The sequence below is a fragment of the Oryza glaberrima genome, chromosome 2 (genome assembly GCF_000147395.1).
Source record: "Oryza glaberrima chromosome 2, OglaRS2, whole genome shotgun sequence".
Taxonomy (NCBI): Eukaryota; Viridiplantae; Streptophyta; class Magnoliopsida; order Poales; family Poaceae; genus Oryza; species Oryza glaberrima.
In genome coordinates, this window is record NC_068327.1 from 33,259,610 (window position 1) to 33,277,468 (window position 17,859).

General features: G+C 44.9%; 3 protein-coding genes across 3 annotated transcripts; 1 reads left to right on the plus strand and 2 right to left on the minus strand.

The window, feature by feature from the left end:
• Positions 1–2,108: 2,108 nt before the first annotated feature.
• LOC127762186 (phosphate transporter PHO1-2) lies at positions 2,109–7,540 on the plus strand. Its single transcript, XM_052286590.1, has 15 exons — positions 2,109–2,687; positions 2,787–2,840; positions 2,929–3,220; positions 3,339–3,738; positions 4,406–4,454; positions 4,794–4,868; positions 5,000–5,129; positions 5,235–5,355; positions 5,611–5,854; positions 5,945–6,049; positions 6,133–6,177; positions 6,266–6,418; positions 6,502–6,783; positions 6,865–7,001; positions 7,086–7,540. Exons 1-15 carry the CDS (start codon positions 2,415–2,417, stop codon positions 7,171–7,173), a joined length of 2,448 nt encoding a protein of 815 aa, XP_052142550.1. The 5' UTR covers positions 2,109–2,414; the 3' UTR covers positions 7,174–7,540.
• An 88-nt stretch (positions 7,541–7,628) lies between these two features.
• Positions 7,629–11,314, minus strand: LOC127762185 (KIN14B-interacting protein At4g14310). Its single transcript, XM_052286589.1, has 3 exons — positions 9,301–11,314; positions 8,581–9,203; positions 7,629–8,322 (listed from the first exon to the last, which is right to left on the minus strand). Exons 1-3 carry the CDS (start codon positions 11,236–11,238, stop codon positions 7,791–7,793), a joined length of 3,093 nt encoding a protein of 1,030 aa, XP_052142549.1. The 5' UTR covers positions 11,239–11,314; the 3' UTR covers positions 7,629–7,790.
• Positions 11,315–12,356: 1,042 nt separating this feature from the next.
• On the minus strand, positions 12,357–16,563 carry LOC127762061 (uncharacterized). The gene is made up of 2 exons (XM_052286411.1): positions 14,682–16,563; positions 12,357–13,133 (listed from the first exon to the last, which is right to left on the minus strand). Exons 1-2 carry the CDS (start codon positions 16,185–16,187, stop codon positions 12,735–12,737), a joined length of 1,905 nt encoding a protein of 634 aa, XP_052142371.1. The 5' UTR covers positions 16,188–16,563; the 3' UTR covers positions 12,357–12,734.
• Between the last annotated feature and the right edge of the window lie 1,296 nt (positions 16,564–17,859).

Consider the following 17,859-nt stretch of genomic DNA (forward strand, 5'->3'; position numbering starts at 1 on the left):
AGTGAATTTCATCCTAGCTAAACATATAACAATAATAAGATTAAAATATCATTCACCCATTGCAATCGCATGGGCATTTTTTTCTAGTTAAAGAATATATTCGAAACAGCAATTAAAAAATTAAATTCAAATATATAAAGTTCTTATAAAAATCACGTTATCTAGAAGCTCAGGAAAAAAAAAAGTGTGCACGGCAATTTCGATTCAGTTTCATTAAGCGATCGATGTTGGGCGGCTAGCTCATTTAATGATGGTCGCGTCGACGCCGTCGATCGATCATACCAGAGCCAACCGTATACAGTGAACATATTTTTTCTTTTTTCTTTTAAGATGAGGTATGCGACTTGTTAGTACTGTCGACCTTAGCTACACTTTTCCGTTGCACGGCTGCGCCACTATCCGACCAACTCAGCTCATGTGCATGCATGCTTACTGTGTAACCGATCAGTTCATATTTATCTTTTTTTAAAAAAACACACACACAAATACCATGTACTCCACTACAATGGTAGATAGATACCTTAGAGCAGTGGTGTAGTCAGAATTTTCTCACGCCTAAAGCACAACTAGTATACTTTACATGATTTACCTTTATTTTTCGTGTTTTGAAGTTTTTAAATGTAACTTTTAATAGATATTTAAGCTTAGGGCAACAGCCCTAAGTGTTCTACCCCTGTTTTCGTCACTGCGCCTAGAGAAATATACCTTTTTAAAAAAAAAGGAAAAACACTAAAAAGAAAGAAAAGAAAAAGGAGTAGGAGTCGGCGTCATGGCCACGTCAGGCCGGCGTCGCTGCAGCAGCGGCGGTGGCGTGGCCTCCATTGCGCATACATGGAGAGCATCCGGCTGATCTGGTCCCTGTACTAGCAGAACCCTAGCTAAGCTTAGCTCCATTGTCTCCAACTTGCGATCGATCCATCCATCCATCCATTAATTTCCGCGATCCAATCGAACCACGATATGTGTAAAGCTATAGCATATCTACAGTCACTCCATGCTGCACCGCACAAAACACTCTAATCAGAATTAATTAATTAATTAATTAATTAATTAATTATATAATCATCCATCCTATTTTAAATACATTAGCGGGTTTCGTGTCTGTCGTTTGACCGCACATCTTATTTAACGAATTTATAAAAAAAAATAAAAAAAAGTCGCACATAAAATATTATTCATGTTTTATCATCTAATAGCAACAAAAATACTAATAAAAAAAGTTTAAAACAAAACAAACGATCAAACTTTAGACATAGGAATCCACATGCATACTTAAAATGGAACGGAAGGAGTATATATACACCCTAGTTTACGACCTTAATTAGTCCTACTCCCCTGGACACTGCCCTCTTCTTTAATTAACTAAATAATTAATTAACACATGAGCTGATTAGTGATACTAATAAGAAAATTATAGTGCATGTCAACTAGCCAATTACTTGATTAGTTATTGTCTTTTTTTAGAGGAGGCAACTAGCTAATTAGCAGCTGCATGCATGGTCACCTGAGTGTGAGTGGCCGAGTAGGTTAAGCAAGGGTCTGTCTCTGCTTGATTCCTGCAGCTGCTCATGTTTCCCTCACTCCATTGCCCCTGCCTTTTCGCCCAAAAGATGGGCCGCTCAAATTAACAACCCGGCCTAAAGCAACCAGCTTTCTTTCCTTTCTTTCTTTAATTTCTTTCCTTCTCCTCTTTAATTCTCTGCGCTACAAATATGTATACACTGCCTTACTCTAATTAGAAGTAATTACTTAATCAATTTCTCCCTTAATACAGAATTAGCATCCAACCAGATCATGCGACGAGGCTTAATTACGTGTACATAACTAGTATATAATAATATAACTATATATGATCCCACTGATCGAATTAAGCAACTAACTAAGCCACTAACTGAATGAACAGGACACAAACAGTTCTACGAATGGCATGGTCGATCCCCACTATGTAAGTGTATATATATATCTCTGAATTCAGATACACCTTTCTACTTTAATTTAGCTAAGCTAGCTAGCTCTACCTAATATTGTAACATACAAGGCCACTATCTGTCCCTGTATGTGCACCAGCAGTGCCAAATTTCGCTGCATGCTTAGCTAAGCTAAGCTTATATAGCAGGAGCACTCGAGGTGAGCAGAGAGAGAGGATTGAAGAAGAAGGAGAAGAGCACCAAGCTAGTAGCCTGATCTCTCTCTCTCTCTAACTGTCTATCTATATAAGCTAACAAGGCAGGACGGTTGTTGCTTGCGAGATCATCCCTGCCTGCCTGTCCCTTTCCTGCATCCATCCATCCATCTTGATCTTCTCCTAGCTCGATTCCACACATGTGAACGTACGTACGTTTCAGTTAATTGTTCGATCGATCGATCGATCAGCTGCTGCTGCTGCTGCTGCAACGAGGAAGAAGAAGAAGAAGATGGTGAAGTTCTCGAGGGAGTACGAGGCGAGCATCATACCGGAGTGGAAGGCGGCGTTCGTCGACTACAAGCGGCTCAAGAAGCTCATCAAGAGGATCAAGGTCACCCGCCGCGACGACTCCTTCGCCGCCGCCAACGCCGCAGCCGCCGCCGACCACCTTCTCCCGCCGCCGCCCGCAGAGAAGGAAGCCGGTGGCTATGGGTTCTCCATTCTTGACCCCGTTCGCGCCATCGCCGCCCGCTTCTCCGCTGGACAACAGCCTTCTGCCTCAGTACGTCGTCGTTGTGTCTCGAATCAAATACTAACTAATAAACGTGTATTAATTAATTAATACACATTTCTGATGTTAATACGTATGTGCATTTCGCAGGAGGATGAGGAGTGCCCGGACAGAGGGGAGCTCGTGCGATCCACGGACAAGCATGTATAACTTAATTAGTTAATTTGATTGTAAATAAAACTAAGTAATTAAATTGATTGTAAAAATGGAGATGCATGGATGGATGGTGTAGGAGAGGGAGTTCATGGAGAGGGCGGACGAGGAGCTGGAGAAGGTGAACGCGTTCTACACGGGGCAGGAGGCGGAGCTGCTGGCGCGCGGCGACGCGCTGCTGGAGCAGCTCCGGATCCTCGCCGACGTCAAGCGCATCCTCGCCGACCACGCCGCCGCCCGCCGCGCCCGCGGCCTCGCCCGAAGCCGCTCCATGCCGCCGCCGCCGCCATCCTCCTCGCCGCCGTCGTCGGTGCACGGCTCCAGCGGCCGCTACCTCCTCTCCGGCCTCTCCTCGCCGCAGTCCATGTCAGGTAGGTGACACCAACCACCCACACACATGAATCCTGGGCTAGCTGCACATCTCTTTATGCATGCAATGTCATGTCATGTCGATGTCGCCGTCGTCGTCGTCGATGGCGTGTTTTGCAGATGGGAGCCTGGAGTTGCAGCAGGCGCAGGTGTCGGAGGGCGCGGCGGTGGCGGACGAGGTGATGGCGGCGCTGGAGCGGAACGGCGTCAGCTTCGTGGGGCTCGCCGGGAAGAAGGACGGCAAGACCAAGGACGGCAGCGGCAAAGGGCGGGGCGGCGGCGGAGGCGGAGGCGGAGGCGTGCTGCAGCTGCCGGCGACGGTGAGGATCGACATCCCGGCGACGAGCCCCGGGCGGGCGGCGCTCAAGGTGTGGGAGGAGCTCGTGAACGTGCTCCGCAAGGACGGCGCCGACCCCGCCGCGGCGTTCGTCCACCGGAAGAAGATCCAGCACGCCGAGAAGAACATCCGCGACGCCTTCATGGCGCTCTACCGCGGCCTCGAGCTGCTCAAGAAATTCAGGCACATCTTCCCTCTTCATCTTTCCTTTTTGCCATATCTGACAAGCTAAAACTACGAAGTCACGGTATTTTAGAACAAGACTTGCCTTCTGTGTCTATGTATATTGTCTTCTATGCCATGCATGATGCATATATATACGCATTTGTAAGCTATTTAGAATTCTGATGGCCAAACCTCACACTAATAGCATGCAACTGATCGATCGCACTAATTGCATGCACACAAATGATATAGATAGTTTGGTTAACTGACCAACTAGGAAAAAAAAATTAAGTTGTTTCTTCATAGATGTATATCTAACAAATTACTACTATGAATATTAGTTGCAGCATGAGTCATGGAGCACTGTGTGAGCAGCACACAACTACACCTGCACTGCACCCAAGCATGCAGTACAGTAGTAGTTTAGTCAAATTTCAACCCCGTTTTGCATGGAAGCATCCGTGTAAATCACGTAGCCATCCATACACCATCCTGTGTCACCTGAAAGCGACTGTTTCTCCTTTCAAATTACTAATTCTTTTGTGGTTTTTGAAAAGGTAGATTAATTCACCGGTTATTTTAGGTGGCTGTCTTTATATTTCTTTTACTTGTCAATTATGGTGTTCTTGTGGTTCTGACGGATTTGGATGCTTTTTTGGTTGCATGCATGGATGGATGGGAGCAGCTCTCTCAATGTAAAGGCTTTCACCAAAATATTGAAGAAATTTGTCAAGGTAATATACTAATTAGCCACATCTGTGCCCTTTTGAAATGGATGGATGGAAGAATGAAGAGTCTAAATAATAGATGATAAAGATTAAAGAAAACCGGTCTACATATATAAGGCTTCTAGGAGAATAAAGTTCTAGGTGTACTATTAGTAGTTTAGTACCCTCAAAGCAGAGGTACTAGATCTCATTCTCGACAGTGTAATCCTAGTCACTAGTCAGCCTAATAACATGAGACAGCATAAACATTTTCTTGCAAGGAATAATTTAATTTTTTAATATATTTTTTAAAAAAAATGCTACTCCGAGCTGACAGTGACTGGTACGAACTGCTTTGCATTTCAGGTGTCCGAGCAACAGCGAGCTACAGACCTGTTTTCAGAGAAGGTGAAGAGGTCGCCATTTAGCAGCTCCGACAAGGTATCATCTGGTGCTCCACAATCCTACTGCAAAGCTGCACAAACATACAAATTCACTTCAATCAGTTTTTTGGGGGATGGAAACATGTCTCTCTGACGAATATGAACTGAAGCATGCGAAATTCTGAACAGGTACTTCAGCTAGCAGATGAGGTCGAGTGCATCTTCATGAAGCATTTCACAGGCAATGACAGGAAGGTGGCGATGAAATACCTTAAGCCACAGCAGCCCAGAAACACTCACATGATCACCTTCCTCGTAGGCATGTAGCTGAGCAACTTCAAGATCAGAATATCAGATCTGTCATCTGCATTTGGCACACAAATCTAACTTCACTTCTTCTTTTTTCTCATGTTCTAATTTGCAGGTTTGTTCACGGGCACTTTTGTTTCACTATTCATCATATACGCGATTTTAGCCCATGTTAGTGGTATTTTTACTTCCACTGGGAACTCAGCCTACATGGAAATTGTGTACCATGTTTTCAGGTAAATTCTTGAGAATTACGGTTCAGTTCTAGGGGTAAAGCACTATTTAGAAATAGATTTTTTATTACTGCGTTTGTACTTGGTACTTCTGTTCAGGCTATATATGCTCTGTTCTTGACAAGAGTTCAATTGATTAGATTTAGCATGTGGGCTCAATGTTTGCAAATTTTTCGAATTTCAGACTTAGGACCTCATGATAATAAAAGATGCAATTTTACCTCAAAGTAATGTATAGATGTGACCTTGCTTCTGCAGCATGTTTGCTCTCATCAGCCTCCACATCTTCCTGTATGGGTGCAACCTCTTCATGTGGAAGAACACAAGGATCAATCACAACTTCATATTCGATTTCTCCTCAAACACCGCCTTGACGCACCGGGACGCCTTCCTCATGTCTGCATCGATAATGTGCACTGTTGTCGCTGCACTGGTCATCAATCTTTTCCTCAAGAACGCCGGTGTAGCCTATGCCAATGCTTTGCCTGGAGCACTCCTACTAGTAAGAAACATAAACTTTGGGAAAATTTGGTAATTCAGCTCTGTTTCATGTACTGATTTTCAGTTCTCAACTCGGATTCTGTTGTTTCAGCTGTCAACAGGTGTACTATTCTGTCCATTTGACATATTCTACCGCTCGACGCGATACTGCTTCATGCGTGTCATGCGCAATATCATATTTTCACCATTCTATAAGGTAAAGACTAAAGACCTCATGAGTTTTCTTATCACAAATTGTTGAAAGCATCTATCTGATAAGCAGGCTGCCTTGACATGCAGGTTCTGATGGCTGATTTCTTCATGGCTGACCAACTAACTAGCCAGGTAATACTGAAGAAACTGAACTTTACACTAGAGCTTTTGAGAGTTGGAGCTCAGCATCTTATGAGTGAACTGGTGCTACTATCTGCAGATTCCACTATTACGGCACATGGAATTTACAGCGTGCTACTTCATGGCTGGAAGCTTTAGAACTCACCCATATGAGACCTGTACTAGTGGCCAACAATATAAGCATCTGGCCTATGTGATCTCCTTTCTCCCATACTTCTGGAGAGCCTTGCAGGTATGAATCTTTAGATGGGAAATACTAAAGATTAACAACTTTGTTTGGATCAGTTTCAAACTAATAGCTGTCATGTTTTGAAGTGTTTAAGAAGGTACTTGGAGGAAGGACATGATATCAACCAACTTGCTAATGCTGGAAAATATGTATCAGCAATGGTAGCAGCTGCTGTTAGGTTCAAATATGCTGCAACACCAACACCATTCTGGGTGTGGATGGTCATCATTTCATCCTCAGGTGCCACAATTTACCAGCTCTACTGGGACTTTGTCAAGGACTGGGGCTTCTTAAACCCAAAATCAAAGAACCGATGGCTTCGTAACGAGCTCATCTTGAAGAATAAATCAATCTACTACGTATCCATGGTACTATGCTTAATATACTTCATTTCTGACTAGGCTAGAAAATTCCAGATCTAGGACACTAATGCCTTCAAATAATTACAGATGCTCAATCTTGCACTTCGCCTAGCATGGACTGAGAGTGTAATGAAGATCCATATTGGTAAGGTTGAGTCGCGCTTACTGGATTTCTCGCTCGCTTCACTAGAGATAATCAGACGAGGCCATTGGAACTTCTATAGGTAATTGGAAGTACTTTTACAAGGAACATCAATTTTAATTTAATGTTATGGTGTAACATGGTGAAATGGTTTATGGGATTGCAGATTGGAGAATGAACATTTGAACAACGTTGGCAAGTTCAGAGCAGTGAAGACTGTCCCATTACCATTCCGTGAACTTGAAACTGATTGATTAAGCAGTAGGACATGCCGGCATGCTGCCAACATCAAGGCCAGTAAGGATCAGAGTTCCAGGAATGGAGATGCTGCTTGCCGCTAGATTTGGTACATAAGTGGTAATAAAGTTTGCAGAGACCATTGGTGCACAAGACCATGATGTTGCTGATTAGGATGGAATAAGCTTAAATCAGAGCAGCTAATCGAGGCAGTTCGGCAAAAAAGAAGGAATAATCCCTTCTTGGTCCGATGAAGATTGTTGGGCGTCATTTCGCTAACAAGATCTTAATTTTGTTTATGGTTGTGTTATGTATGTATCTGGAGATGGATGCCCACCCTCCAAAAAAAATATTCCATGAATTCATATGCACCATTGCATCAAACTGAATTCGAATAATTTGCCGATAAACAAAATAAGTAAGAAGTCAATGTTAGAGAAGGAAATAAGAACACAATGGGTTAAAATAAACATGCAATAGATATTAATTAACTGAAGGGGAAGAAACCCAATCATTTCTGCTAATACAGTGAAAGCAAGATGCTTGGCACTACAGATGACTAAATAAGCTAAAGCATAAACATAGTACAAATATATTACATGTCGATCACATGATGCACACGATAAATAGATAGCTATGACAGATACCTCCATTGTGCTGGACGGTCTCTTGAGACAAGAAGAACCCTTGATGACGAGTAATCGAATGTAGGGCAGTACAAATCATCAGAGCCAATAGCCTCTCTTACTCCAAGAGTGGCTCCACGGTCAAAGCTGTAAGTTTGTTGACCGTCCTCCTTAAAGGCGTCAAATGCAAATAGTCCCATACCACATGCAGCCAAGACAAGGTTGGAGTTGCCCCATACTTGGGTTATTGAAGAGTGATGGAAGTGGGCATTGAAATCAGGTAGCTCATAGGTTGCAACAAGCTTTCCCTTTCTCAGTGAATATTGCTGAACTCGTGATTTCAGACCCCCTTTTATTTGCAGCCTACCTTCTGTGCTCCCAATGAATACCGAGTCACCACGTGAGAAGATTGAACTTGCTGTACCACCATGTCTTGCCATTTTAAGACCGATGCCAGCAGGTACACGAAAGTCAAATACATTAACACTTTCTTGTGTGCTAAAAACACCATCATTTCCCTCCACCTCACAGGAACTAACTCTGCAAAACAGAACGATAAACAAGTTAACTTTGAAAACATGTCAGCTCACACAAAACAGAACTTACATCTCCTTTAGATTAGTTACATTTCCAAGTTTCAGAATCATCAATGATCAAGACAAAAAAAAAATCAGCTATTGGTAAATGAACTAAAAAATCCTGCATTTGCAAGCATAAGCCAAGTTCAACCAGACAGGATCTAGTATAGTGTTACCAATGGTACACAAAGGGCATTCAAGCTAATAATTCCAGGCGTACCTTTGACGAACTCCTCCGCCCAGCTCTGCATCAGTGTTGTTCACATGAAGGCAGTAAAGCTTTTTGCCAGCAGAAGCAACAGATAACAGGGGTTGTGGGTTAAGCGAATTAACATCCCACAACCCAATCGACTCAGTACCAGCAATTACAACCTTGCCCCTGCTACGCCATTGTAGTGGGCTGGAATATTCCATTCCCTGTACAGGATTGCTCACTTCCCATTTCATCACTACATCACCATCTCGGATGTCATAAGCTGTGACCATCTTTTGCTTACTAGCAGCAGAAAGCAGGAGAGGCCCACAGGGTCTATACCACCATTGCTGTCTTTCTACAGTAGAAATTGCAGAGCTAGATCTTGATGAACCTACATTAGGAAGAGGCCCAAGAACAGTTCTGGACGATGGTACTGAAGAAGCATGAGATATCTCCTCAATGTGAAATGCTTTTGCTTCTCTGCTATAGTAATCCCAGCTGCAAAACCCAGGGTCCAGTGCATTGCCAGCTGATGCCGCAACTACATATCTTCCTGAGCATCCGTCAACACCAGGGGCACGGATCAACCAGCAATCACCCCACATATTATTTGAGATCACACTCGGAGGCTTGTATTCAGACTTGAACTGTCATTTTCAGTTTAATGCAATCAGAACTTCAAAATGTTGTATTAACATAAATTATGAAAAGAACAAAAAGAAAACATAGTAATGAATCAAGTACCTCGCGGTTTGCAATATCATAGTAAGAACAGGTACCATCTCCATGAGCAAGAAGAACAGCTTCCCCCTCTGAAACAAACCATCCACCAGTTGAGGATTTGTTCCCTATCCCTAATAACTGATCACTAGAGAATTCCTCTGTTTCCTCCTGTAAAATCAAAGAGGACTTGTTCTCCTGTTCATCAAACTCTTCTAGCTTCTCTGTAGCAAGCAATTCAATTTCTTTGTCATGGTTTGGGCCTACCGGATTATTTGAGGAACCTTGGCCCGATGTCTTGCTGCTAACATCTGCTGCTTCACAGATGATGGTTTTTTCCAAGTTCTTCGCTCTGCGGTTCTTGAAGAAGCCGCTTTCTTCACCATCTAAGGAAGCCAGAAACTCCATGGCTATACTATTCTCATCTTCTTGAGGCTCAAGGGAAGAAAGTTCCATATCTGTGTTACAATCCTTTTTGACAGCCATGGACGATTCCTGTTGAGTAGCGCTAGACGATTTGCGGTCTCTCAACAATTTATGATGTGGAAAGAACCTCGCCTCTAATTCATCAGTATTCATACCTTTTGCAGCATGCTTCGGGTCACTTGGCTTTGTAACAGCACACTCTGCAGCCTTTTTAGCATAAGAGATCTCACACTCACTATTATCTGCAGTGCCGAGCTGAATCTTATTATCATCCTTGACATGGGAAATTGCCTTCTCAATTGCAGTAATCTCCTTCTGGATATTAGATAATATCTGCTTAGGCTCATCCGGGTTATTCTCATCCAGCATCTCTTTGGTCTTCTTGATATCTGTCGCTATCTTTTGGACTCTCCCTTCCAATGCAGCTAGTTTCTCATGCAGCTTGCTTGGGTACTTGTTCAAACTAGAAACAGATTTCACTGATCCCCCACTTGCAGACGCTTTCTCAAAAACTCTAATCTTGTCTGCCAGCTTGCTCTTTTCCTCCTGCTTCTTAGGCTCATCAGTATTCTTCTGCTCTTCCCTGGCTCTGCAAGGAACATCATCCACGTCCACCACATGGACAGTGAATACAGGGATGACAGCATTGTTGCCTCCGTCACCATCCTTCTCAGTAGCAGGAAATGGTGCAGGTTTGGAAGAAGCTTCTACCGAACCAGTGACACTAGAGATAACTTTCTTGGGATGAATCTCTTTCACCAATTTCGTATCAAATCCATCTTTCTTCTTATTGATTTCGTCACCTAGCCTGGCCTTCACATCAAAGCCCTCATTGTCGCCATCAATCCCATCGCATTGCTTCTTTGCGTTGGTGCCAAAGCCCTCTCTTTTCCCTTTGATCTCATCACATTGCTTGGTCACATTAACATCGAAGCTCCCTCTTTTCCCACTGATCTGCTTCGCCTTTGCATCGAAGCTCTCTCTTTTCCTATCAACTGCATGCATTTGCTTAGCCTTACCATCAAAGCCTTCTCTTCTCCCACTGATCACATCACTCGCCTTCGCCCTAGCATCAAACCCATCCCTCCTCCTACCAATCTCATCAGCACGAGGCACGCTGCTTGCTCTCCTCGCATCCGGGACCCTACCCCCAACGCCACCCACCGACCTCCTCGCTCTCTCCGGGGCAGCGGCCCTGATCCCGCCGCTCACGCTCCGCCGCAAGCCCGCCTCCGCCTCCATTTCCTTCCCGACAGATGCCCTCCCCGGCATCACCGAGGACGCCCTGAGGGTGGAGACGAGCTTGGAGGACTCCACGGAGCTCGGGATCCTGCTGGCCCTCGGGATCGACGACGTGGACCACCGCACCGCGGCGGTGGGCTTGGAGGGCTTGGACGCCGAGTTCTCCTTCCCGGCAGCGGCGGCGGCGGGGGTGCGGCGAGCGGACGACGAGGCGGAGAAGGCCTTGGGGGTGAGCGGGCGGGATCCCGCGGCGGCGGGTGCGGCCTTGCCGCGGTCCTTGATGCGGGAGGCCATGGCGATGGTAGGGTTAGGGTTTGGGGGGATCTGGGGGAAGACGAGAGGGAGAGGGAGATGGTTTGCGAGATTTTGGGGAAGGAATGGTTTGATTTGGGAATTTTACGACCGGGAGAAGCGTTTCAAATTTCGAAATGTTTCGAGCGCGAGGCCCTGTGGCTGTGGGCCCAGGCGGCATGGGTACCACAGAAAAGCGCTGGGGCCGCATTAGGTGGGGCCCGCTTTGTCAGTGACCGACCAGTTCTGTTCTCTTGTTGGGCTAAGGCCCGTGACTCGGCCCAAGTGATGAGCTTCTAAGGGCCCGTTCGTTTCCCTCCCATTGAAGGAGAATTTTAAGCACACGCAAAACAGTAAATCTCATAAGCATATAATTAATTAATTATTAATATTCTCTTCGTCCCAATATAAGTGCACATAATACAGGATATCCTAGTAGAATATACTAATATAAGTGCACCTAATACAGATTATTATAAACTTGAATAATAGAGTTATTTTCAGTTTTTAAAATAACTTTTATATATAGGAATTGTTTAAGAATGTATATTTTAACATATTGAAAAACATGCTAATAGAAAATGAGGAAGTTTGAAGTTGAAAAAAAAAAACAGGGTCTAATGGTAAGGATTGTAGCGTCTCTTTCAGCGTAATCCAGCTGGTTGGACCTCTAATTCTGGCATTCAACCTTGTTTTTCCCCTTAACTATTCGCTCTAAACAAGCCCTCAAGCTGATAGCGTAGCTTACCAACCGGCAAAATCCCAAACTGTGTGTGGCCATAATAACCTCATTTGAAGAGAGAGACTGCTACCAAATGATGACATCTGATCGACAGTAAGCTGCATGATCTTTCACAATCATATAACATCCTTTCAATCCATCAACTATGAGTTTTGTACATTTCTGCATCGCAGGGTTTCGCTCTCAACAGCAGACTGTAAATGATCTGCTTAGCCTCAATGAGAGCACCACAATTACTCTGCTTTGAAACACAATAAGCTACAGCAAGTTATAGCAGCTGTACTAATTAAGTACCAACAGAAAGCAAGATAACGTCTCTGGCAAGCATAAGATGTCCAGTTTCCTTGGAAACAAAGCGAAGAGAAGAGGGACAGCAGCAGTCATAAGCAAGCATGTGCATTGAGCTTCCTCTTTGCGAGAAAATCACTGCCAGATTCGAGGGTTTTCGTACAACAGGAGGGGAAGTGCTACAGCTAAAAAGCCCCCCACAAAACACATCTTTAACAACAACAGGGCCGTATCATCATGATCATCAAACATACATCCAGCTGGAAGAAGAAAAAAAAGGGGGCAAAAAATAGAATTGAATTACAGATTAGCGGGGTATATAGCCATCCTGTACTTCCTCGAGGAGATCCAATCAACTACGCGTTCTCCAGAGCACATTATCAATCTATGCTGTCAGGTGCGCAGCACAGCTGACATCAACATCTAACATCTCTGAATGAAAGGTGACCTGCTATGTGGCGAAACTTTTTTACTCCTCAAAGCCATCCATCATCGGGTGGTGACCTCCTTCCGACGAGGTGCTTTTCGATGATTGTTTCCGAGTTGAGCCCCGCCTGTTCTTGGCTTTCTTTGCCTTCATCCTCCGTTTCTTCTCGTTGGCATCAACCCAGGTGTAGTCAGAAGGTATTTGGAATGGATCAACCTCATCTTTCCAGTTACGGCTATCACCACTATCACTGGACTGTGCACCACGCCCCCCTCTAACCCACGAATACCATGAGCCTGATCCTTCTGATTCTTTGCCCTTGGCATCCTGGAATTGCGTTGGGCTTGAGGGTGGGGTAGCAAACTCATCCAAAGGTTGTAATTCCTCAAACTTTGTGAATGTCACGATGACTCGTATTGTTGGAACAATAGGTATCGCAATCTGAAAATCAATGTTACAGAGAGTTAGATATCATCTTTTCCAAAATATAGATTAATTCATGTGAATCTCATTTTCGAAGTAACTGTAGTGATGTTAATTTTGGTAAAAGAAGAGATCTGATTTCAAATTTGAGACTATGTGAAATAATAATTATGATGCAGTGCAAACGTCTTGTACTGGCACCACAATGCCTTATCCAACAAGAACTAAGATTCAAAACAAATGATGAGATTCCAAAAAAGTTACAACAAAATGAAACGATTCAGATTGCTATGCACATTGAGACAAGACATCTGTACCAATTTAGAAACAATAAAGCATGGCAACAAAACATGGAAAGCGGTAAAAATAGTCTAATAATGCAATGGAAAAATTACTGCAGTATTCACCAAAGAAAAGATGACACATGAAATAACATTTAACAGGAAGAGTGGTCACAAGATGTCGATGGATCATCAACTGCATTTAGGGATACAAGGTCAGTAGGGTACAGGGGGGCATCAGTTTTATGGTGGTTTGGAGTAGGACCCAGCTAATCAAGACTCAAACAGAGGAAGAGATAGAGTGGATGAATAGGAAATAAACATATGAAAGTTTTGAAAGCTTCAATGGATATATTTTTTTGGCATTTCTTAAATCTGTGAGATTATTAAATTGATGGTGGGAGCAGAAACCCACTGGCTACTTTTAAAGTTAATTAACACCACATAAAAGAAATGGCAAACAGACAAATAGAAATATACAATATATTTGTACTAGATTCAATAACTCGATAGTGTTCCATGTCCATATAAAGTTTAATACAACAAGGAAAAAAAATGTCATCAACCATCATGCATCAAATCCTTAGAAATAGTCAATGATATTTTGCAAGTACACTGCACATTTATCATTTACACCCAAATATAATATCTATTATTGGAATCTAATTATTCCATATGGGTGGCCAATAGTAGTGGTAACTAATAGAAAAGGTTTGGTTATTCGAACATCCATCAATCATATGAATTGTGCACATGGCGGGCACCACATCTTATGATAATGCCTTGTTAGTGCGAGGGATTGATTACCCGGGAGGACACACATAAGATGTGCTAGTTCTAGAACTTGAACAGCACTATCTTGTATTAATATGTCCGGTCTAAAGGGAAAAAAACCACATGCATAGCCATAAGCCGCGCATCAGCGCCAACAATAAAGAAACACATATTCATAATTTCATATTCAAGCACATGTCATAACCAGGTTCAAACAGTACTATGCACAAGCAGCAAGGCAGACAGCACAAGTCCCAGCTAGGGAGTGAATTACGACGCATGACACAGCAGGTGGATCAAACAACAAACACTGGCAGTCCAAGAAACCAGTGCAAAATAATTGCTCATACAATCAGCAAACAGTCGTTGATTGAGTTACATAGAATCATATCACCATTTATGTTGCAAATGAATAAGCGTGCAAATTTTGACTAAAATGAATGGCATATCAAAAATTCAGTTAATTGCTGAAATAGGTGGACATTATATAGTCAAGTTGGCAGGTGGTTACCTTCACCGGAAATGTGCCTGGAGGCAGTTTAGTAGTCAAGAGTTCCCTAAGCCTTCTGACAGCTTTCACTTTGTTTGCTAAGACATCAAGCAGAGGGATCAGTTCATCCGTCTTCAAAGGGAAATCTGGTGTCAGCCACAACACTGGTCTTAACCCCTTCTTGTATTCACTTTCATGTTTAGTAGAATCCCCTGATGATGCACCCTTCTTCTTCTTGCTGCTGTTCTTCTCCTTTCCCTTTCCTAGGTCACCTGATTCATCCTTACTCCCTTGATTCGCCTTGGATGGTTTCTCGTCATTCTTGGTGCCTTTCTTGCCACCCCAACCAAACCATCCCTTCTTATCTTTTGCCACGCCATTTGCATCCAAATGATCAGCCCCGCCATCACCTTCCTCGCACCTCTCCTCAAATTCTTCTTCCTGGTTCCCCATTCTCAACGCAGAATCAAGCTGTTTCCTCTCTTCGGCTGTCAACACTTCATCCAGCTCCGCGTCAAGTTCAGTGCCCCTCCCATTCTTCTCCTCCCCCTCCATCGCAAACAGCTCCTCATCTGTCATCGCCCCCGGCACACGCCTTGACTTCACAGTCACCAGAACGTTTAACATATCATAAACCTTAGCTTTCCAATGTCCAACGGCTTCCGTCCTCTCCTGCCGGCGCCAATTCAAATGCGGCACAAGCTCTGCCTGCGTCACGTCGATCCCGGGACGATACATGTTCGTCTTTGACATCAACGCCACCTCATGTGCGACCTCGGCCTCCGTTGGTTGCACCCCTGCTCCCTCCAATGCATCTGTGATCTCCTTGTCCTTATGAGCCAGCACTATGAGAGAACCTGGGTGCAACTCTTTGCCCCCAGCATCCTCAGGACGAGCACCATCCCCGAGAAACAAGAAGGTCTGGTCCGAACGCTGGATGCGGAAGCCGTCGAAGCCGGCAAGCGTCATGTCGGCACGCAGCGCAGCTCCTCGCTTCCAAATGCGGTAAGTGTCGGAGGGGGCGATGCGGCCGATGAAGGGTATGACGGAGGACTCGAAGTGGAAGGAGATCTCCATGTAGAAGTCTCGGATGCGGTTGATGGAGGCGAGGACGCGCGGGAGGCGGCGGCACCACTTGGCCCAGGCGAGGGGCTGGTAGTGGCGCGCGATGATGGTGGCGATGGCGTCCTCCCGCGTGCAGACGGCCTCCTGGAGCGCGGACCACCCGTCGGCGTTCTGGAGCGACCAGTCAGCGCCGGCGGACATGAGGATGTCGGCGGCGACGGGGTCGCGGAGCCGCACGGCGAGGTGGAGCGGGGTCTCCCTCCGCGGCACGTCGCGGCGGTCGATGGCGGCGGAGACCGCGTCGGCCACGGCCTCGCCGGCGATGGACTCCTCCTCGGTGGCCACCTCCCCGGCGCGCGGGAGGCGAGGGAGCCCCGCGACCAGGCGGCGGAGCGAGGCGTGGTCCCGCCGCACCACGGCGAGGTGGGCCGGGCTGTGCGCGTACTTGGACGCGTCCTCCATGCCCCCACCCCGTCGCTCGGCGCTAGGTCAGGGCGGATCTAGGCCGAGCTGGGCGGCATGTGGCCCAGATCTGGCTCGCCGAGGTCGGCCTCGGGATCCGCCCCCTCCTCCCGCGGCGGCGGTGACGACGGCGCGGGGGGGAGAAGGGAGGGAGGGGAATCGCGGCGCGGCGGAGGGAGACCGGAGAGGAGGGAGGGGGGAAGTGGTCCTCCTGTTCGCGCGATGTCTCGCTGTATTTTTCTTTTTTCTCCTCTCTCTGTGTCTGCGTCTCGCCCTCCTGCTGTATCGAGACTTTGCCTGCGTGTGCTCTAGATTGGCGCCTCCTTCCCTCCCTCCACTGTGTGTTTGTGTGGGTGATCTTGGGGGGGTTTGGTTTGGTTTGGTGGTGTCATGGGCTCGGGTGATCATTTCATGGTCGCCAGGACAGTTTGTATTGTGAGCTAAGTAAGTTGCGGTTGATGATGTTTTCTCTTGGTGCAAACATCATTGGTTAAATGGTTAGGTAAGTAACGGGTGTGATTTTCTTTTGAGAAACACAGTACAATCGCTGATGCTTATAACACACGCATACGCATACGCATACCCTGTCTCTATCAGTATATCCACGAGGCTGGGCCGGTATATCTTAAAATTGATGAAACCAGGGTTTGAAATTTCGGTTCGAAATTTCTGAAATTTTGGTAATTTTGCCCCCCCCCACCCCCCCGCAAGCTCACATCTTGCCCGAAATTTTCAGTTTTTTGTAATTTTATTTAATTTGATCAGGTTTTATTCAAATTAATTCAAAATCAATCAAATTTTCAAATAATTTCGGCAAAAAATTTTCTAAAATTCCAGTCCCCACCGGCAACAAAACCAATTCCAAAATTTCAAAGCTTGTATGAAACACCACGGGTGTCTCGCTGTCAAGGAGTACGTTGCCTACCACTAAATAAATAATTAGCAGCAAAATACGACCATCCGTATCAAGTCTATGACTTAAGCCCATGTGGGTTAGTTCCACTACAAGAAACCTAACCAGTTGAGCTACGCTAAACGCAATACAAACGCAAACAATTGCTATATCCTTCTTAAATATACTTCCTCCGTCTCAGGAATATAGTAACCAGAAACTAGATTGGACAACACATAGATACATTGTGTTATATGGTGTTTAATCTAGTTCTAATTTACTATATTTTAAAACGGAGGAATTATCTACCTAATACATGATATGTCGTATCCGATAGCTATATTTTACGATGGAGCCAGTATATGCTCGTCACCCTTATCAATTGTGCGCATATGCGCTCTTATAAGCAACTTCGAACGATTGAGACTAATAGACTTGAAATTAACGAAGTCACTATATCACACGTTGCCTGGCACCAAAAGAAAATCAGAAACTTGAACTTCTGAGTTAGTGTAGCTAGTGCTGTGATATTGTGTACATGTGGAACGCATTTTTGTATTCGGGGGCTATAACTAAAAAGAGGGAAAGAATGCTGGTCACTTGTCTAAATTAATGTCACTTATCCATTAATTGCTATTCCCTCTTTAAACTTGAATAAGGTCCCCATGAGCCATGACATAACACCCCACTTGTGTAAGATTAATGTCATCAATGGATGACACTATGCCCATTGTCGTTGCATCACTTTAAAGCTTTGTTGAACAACCCTGACAACGTCCT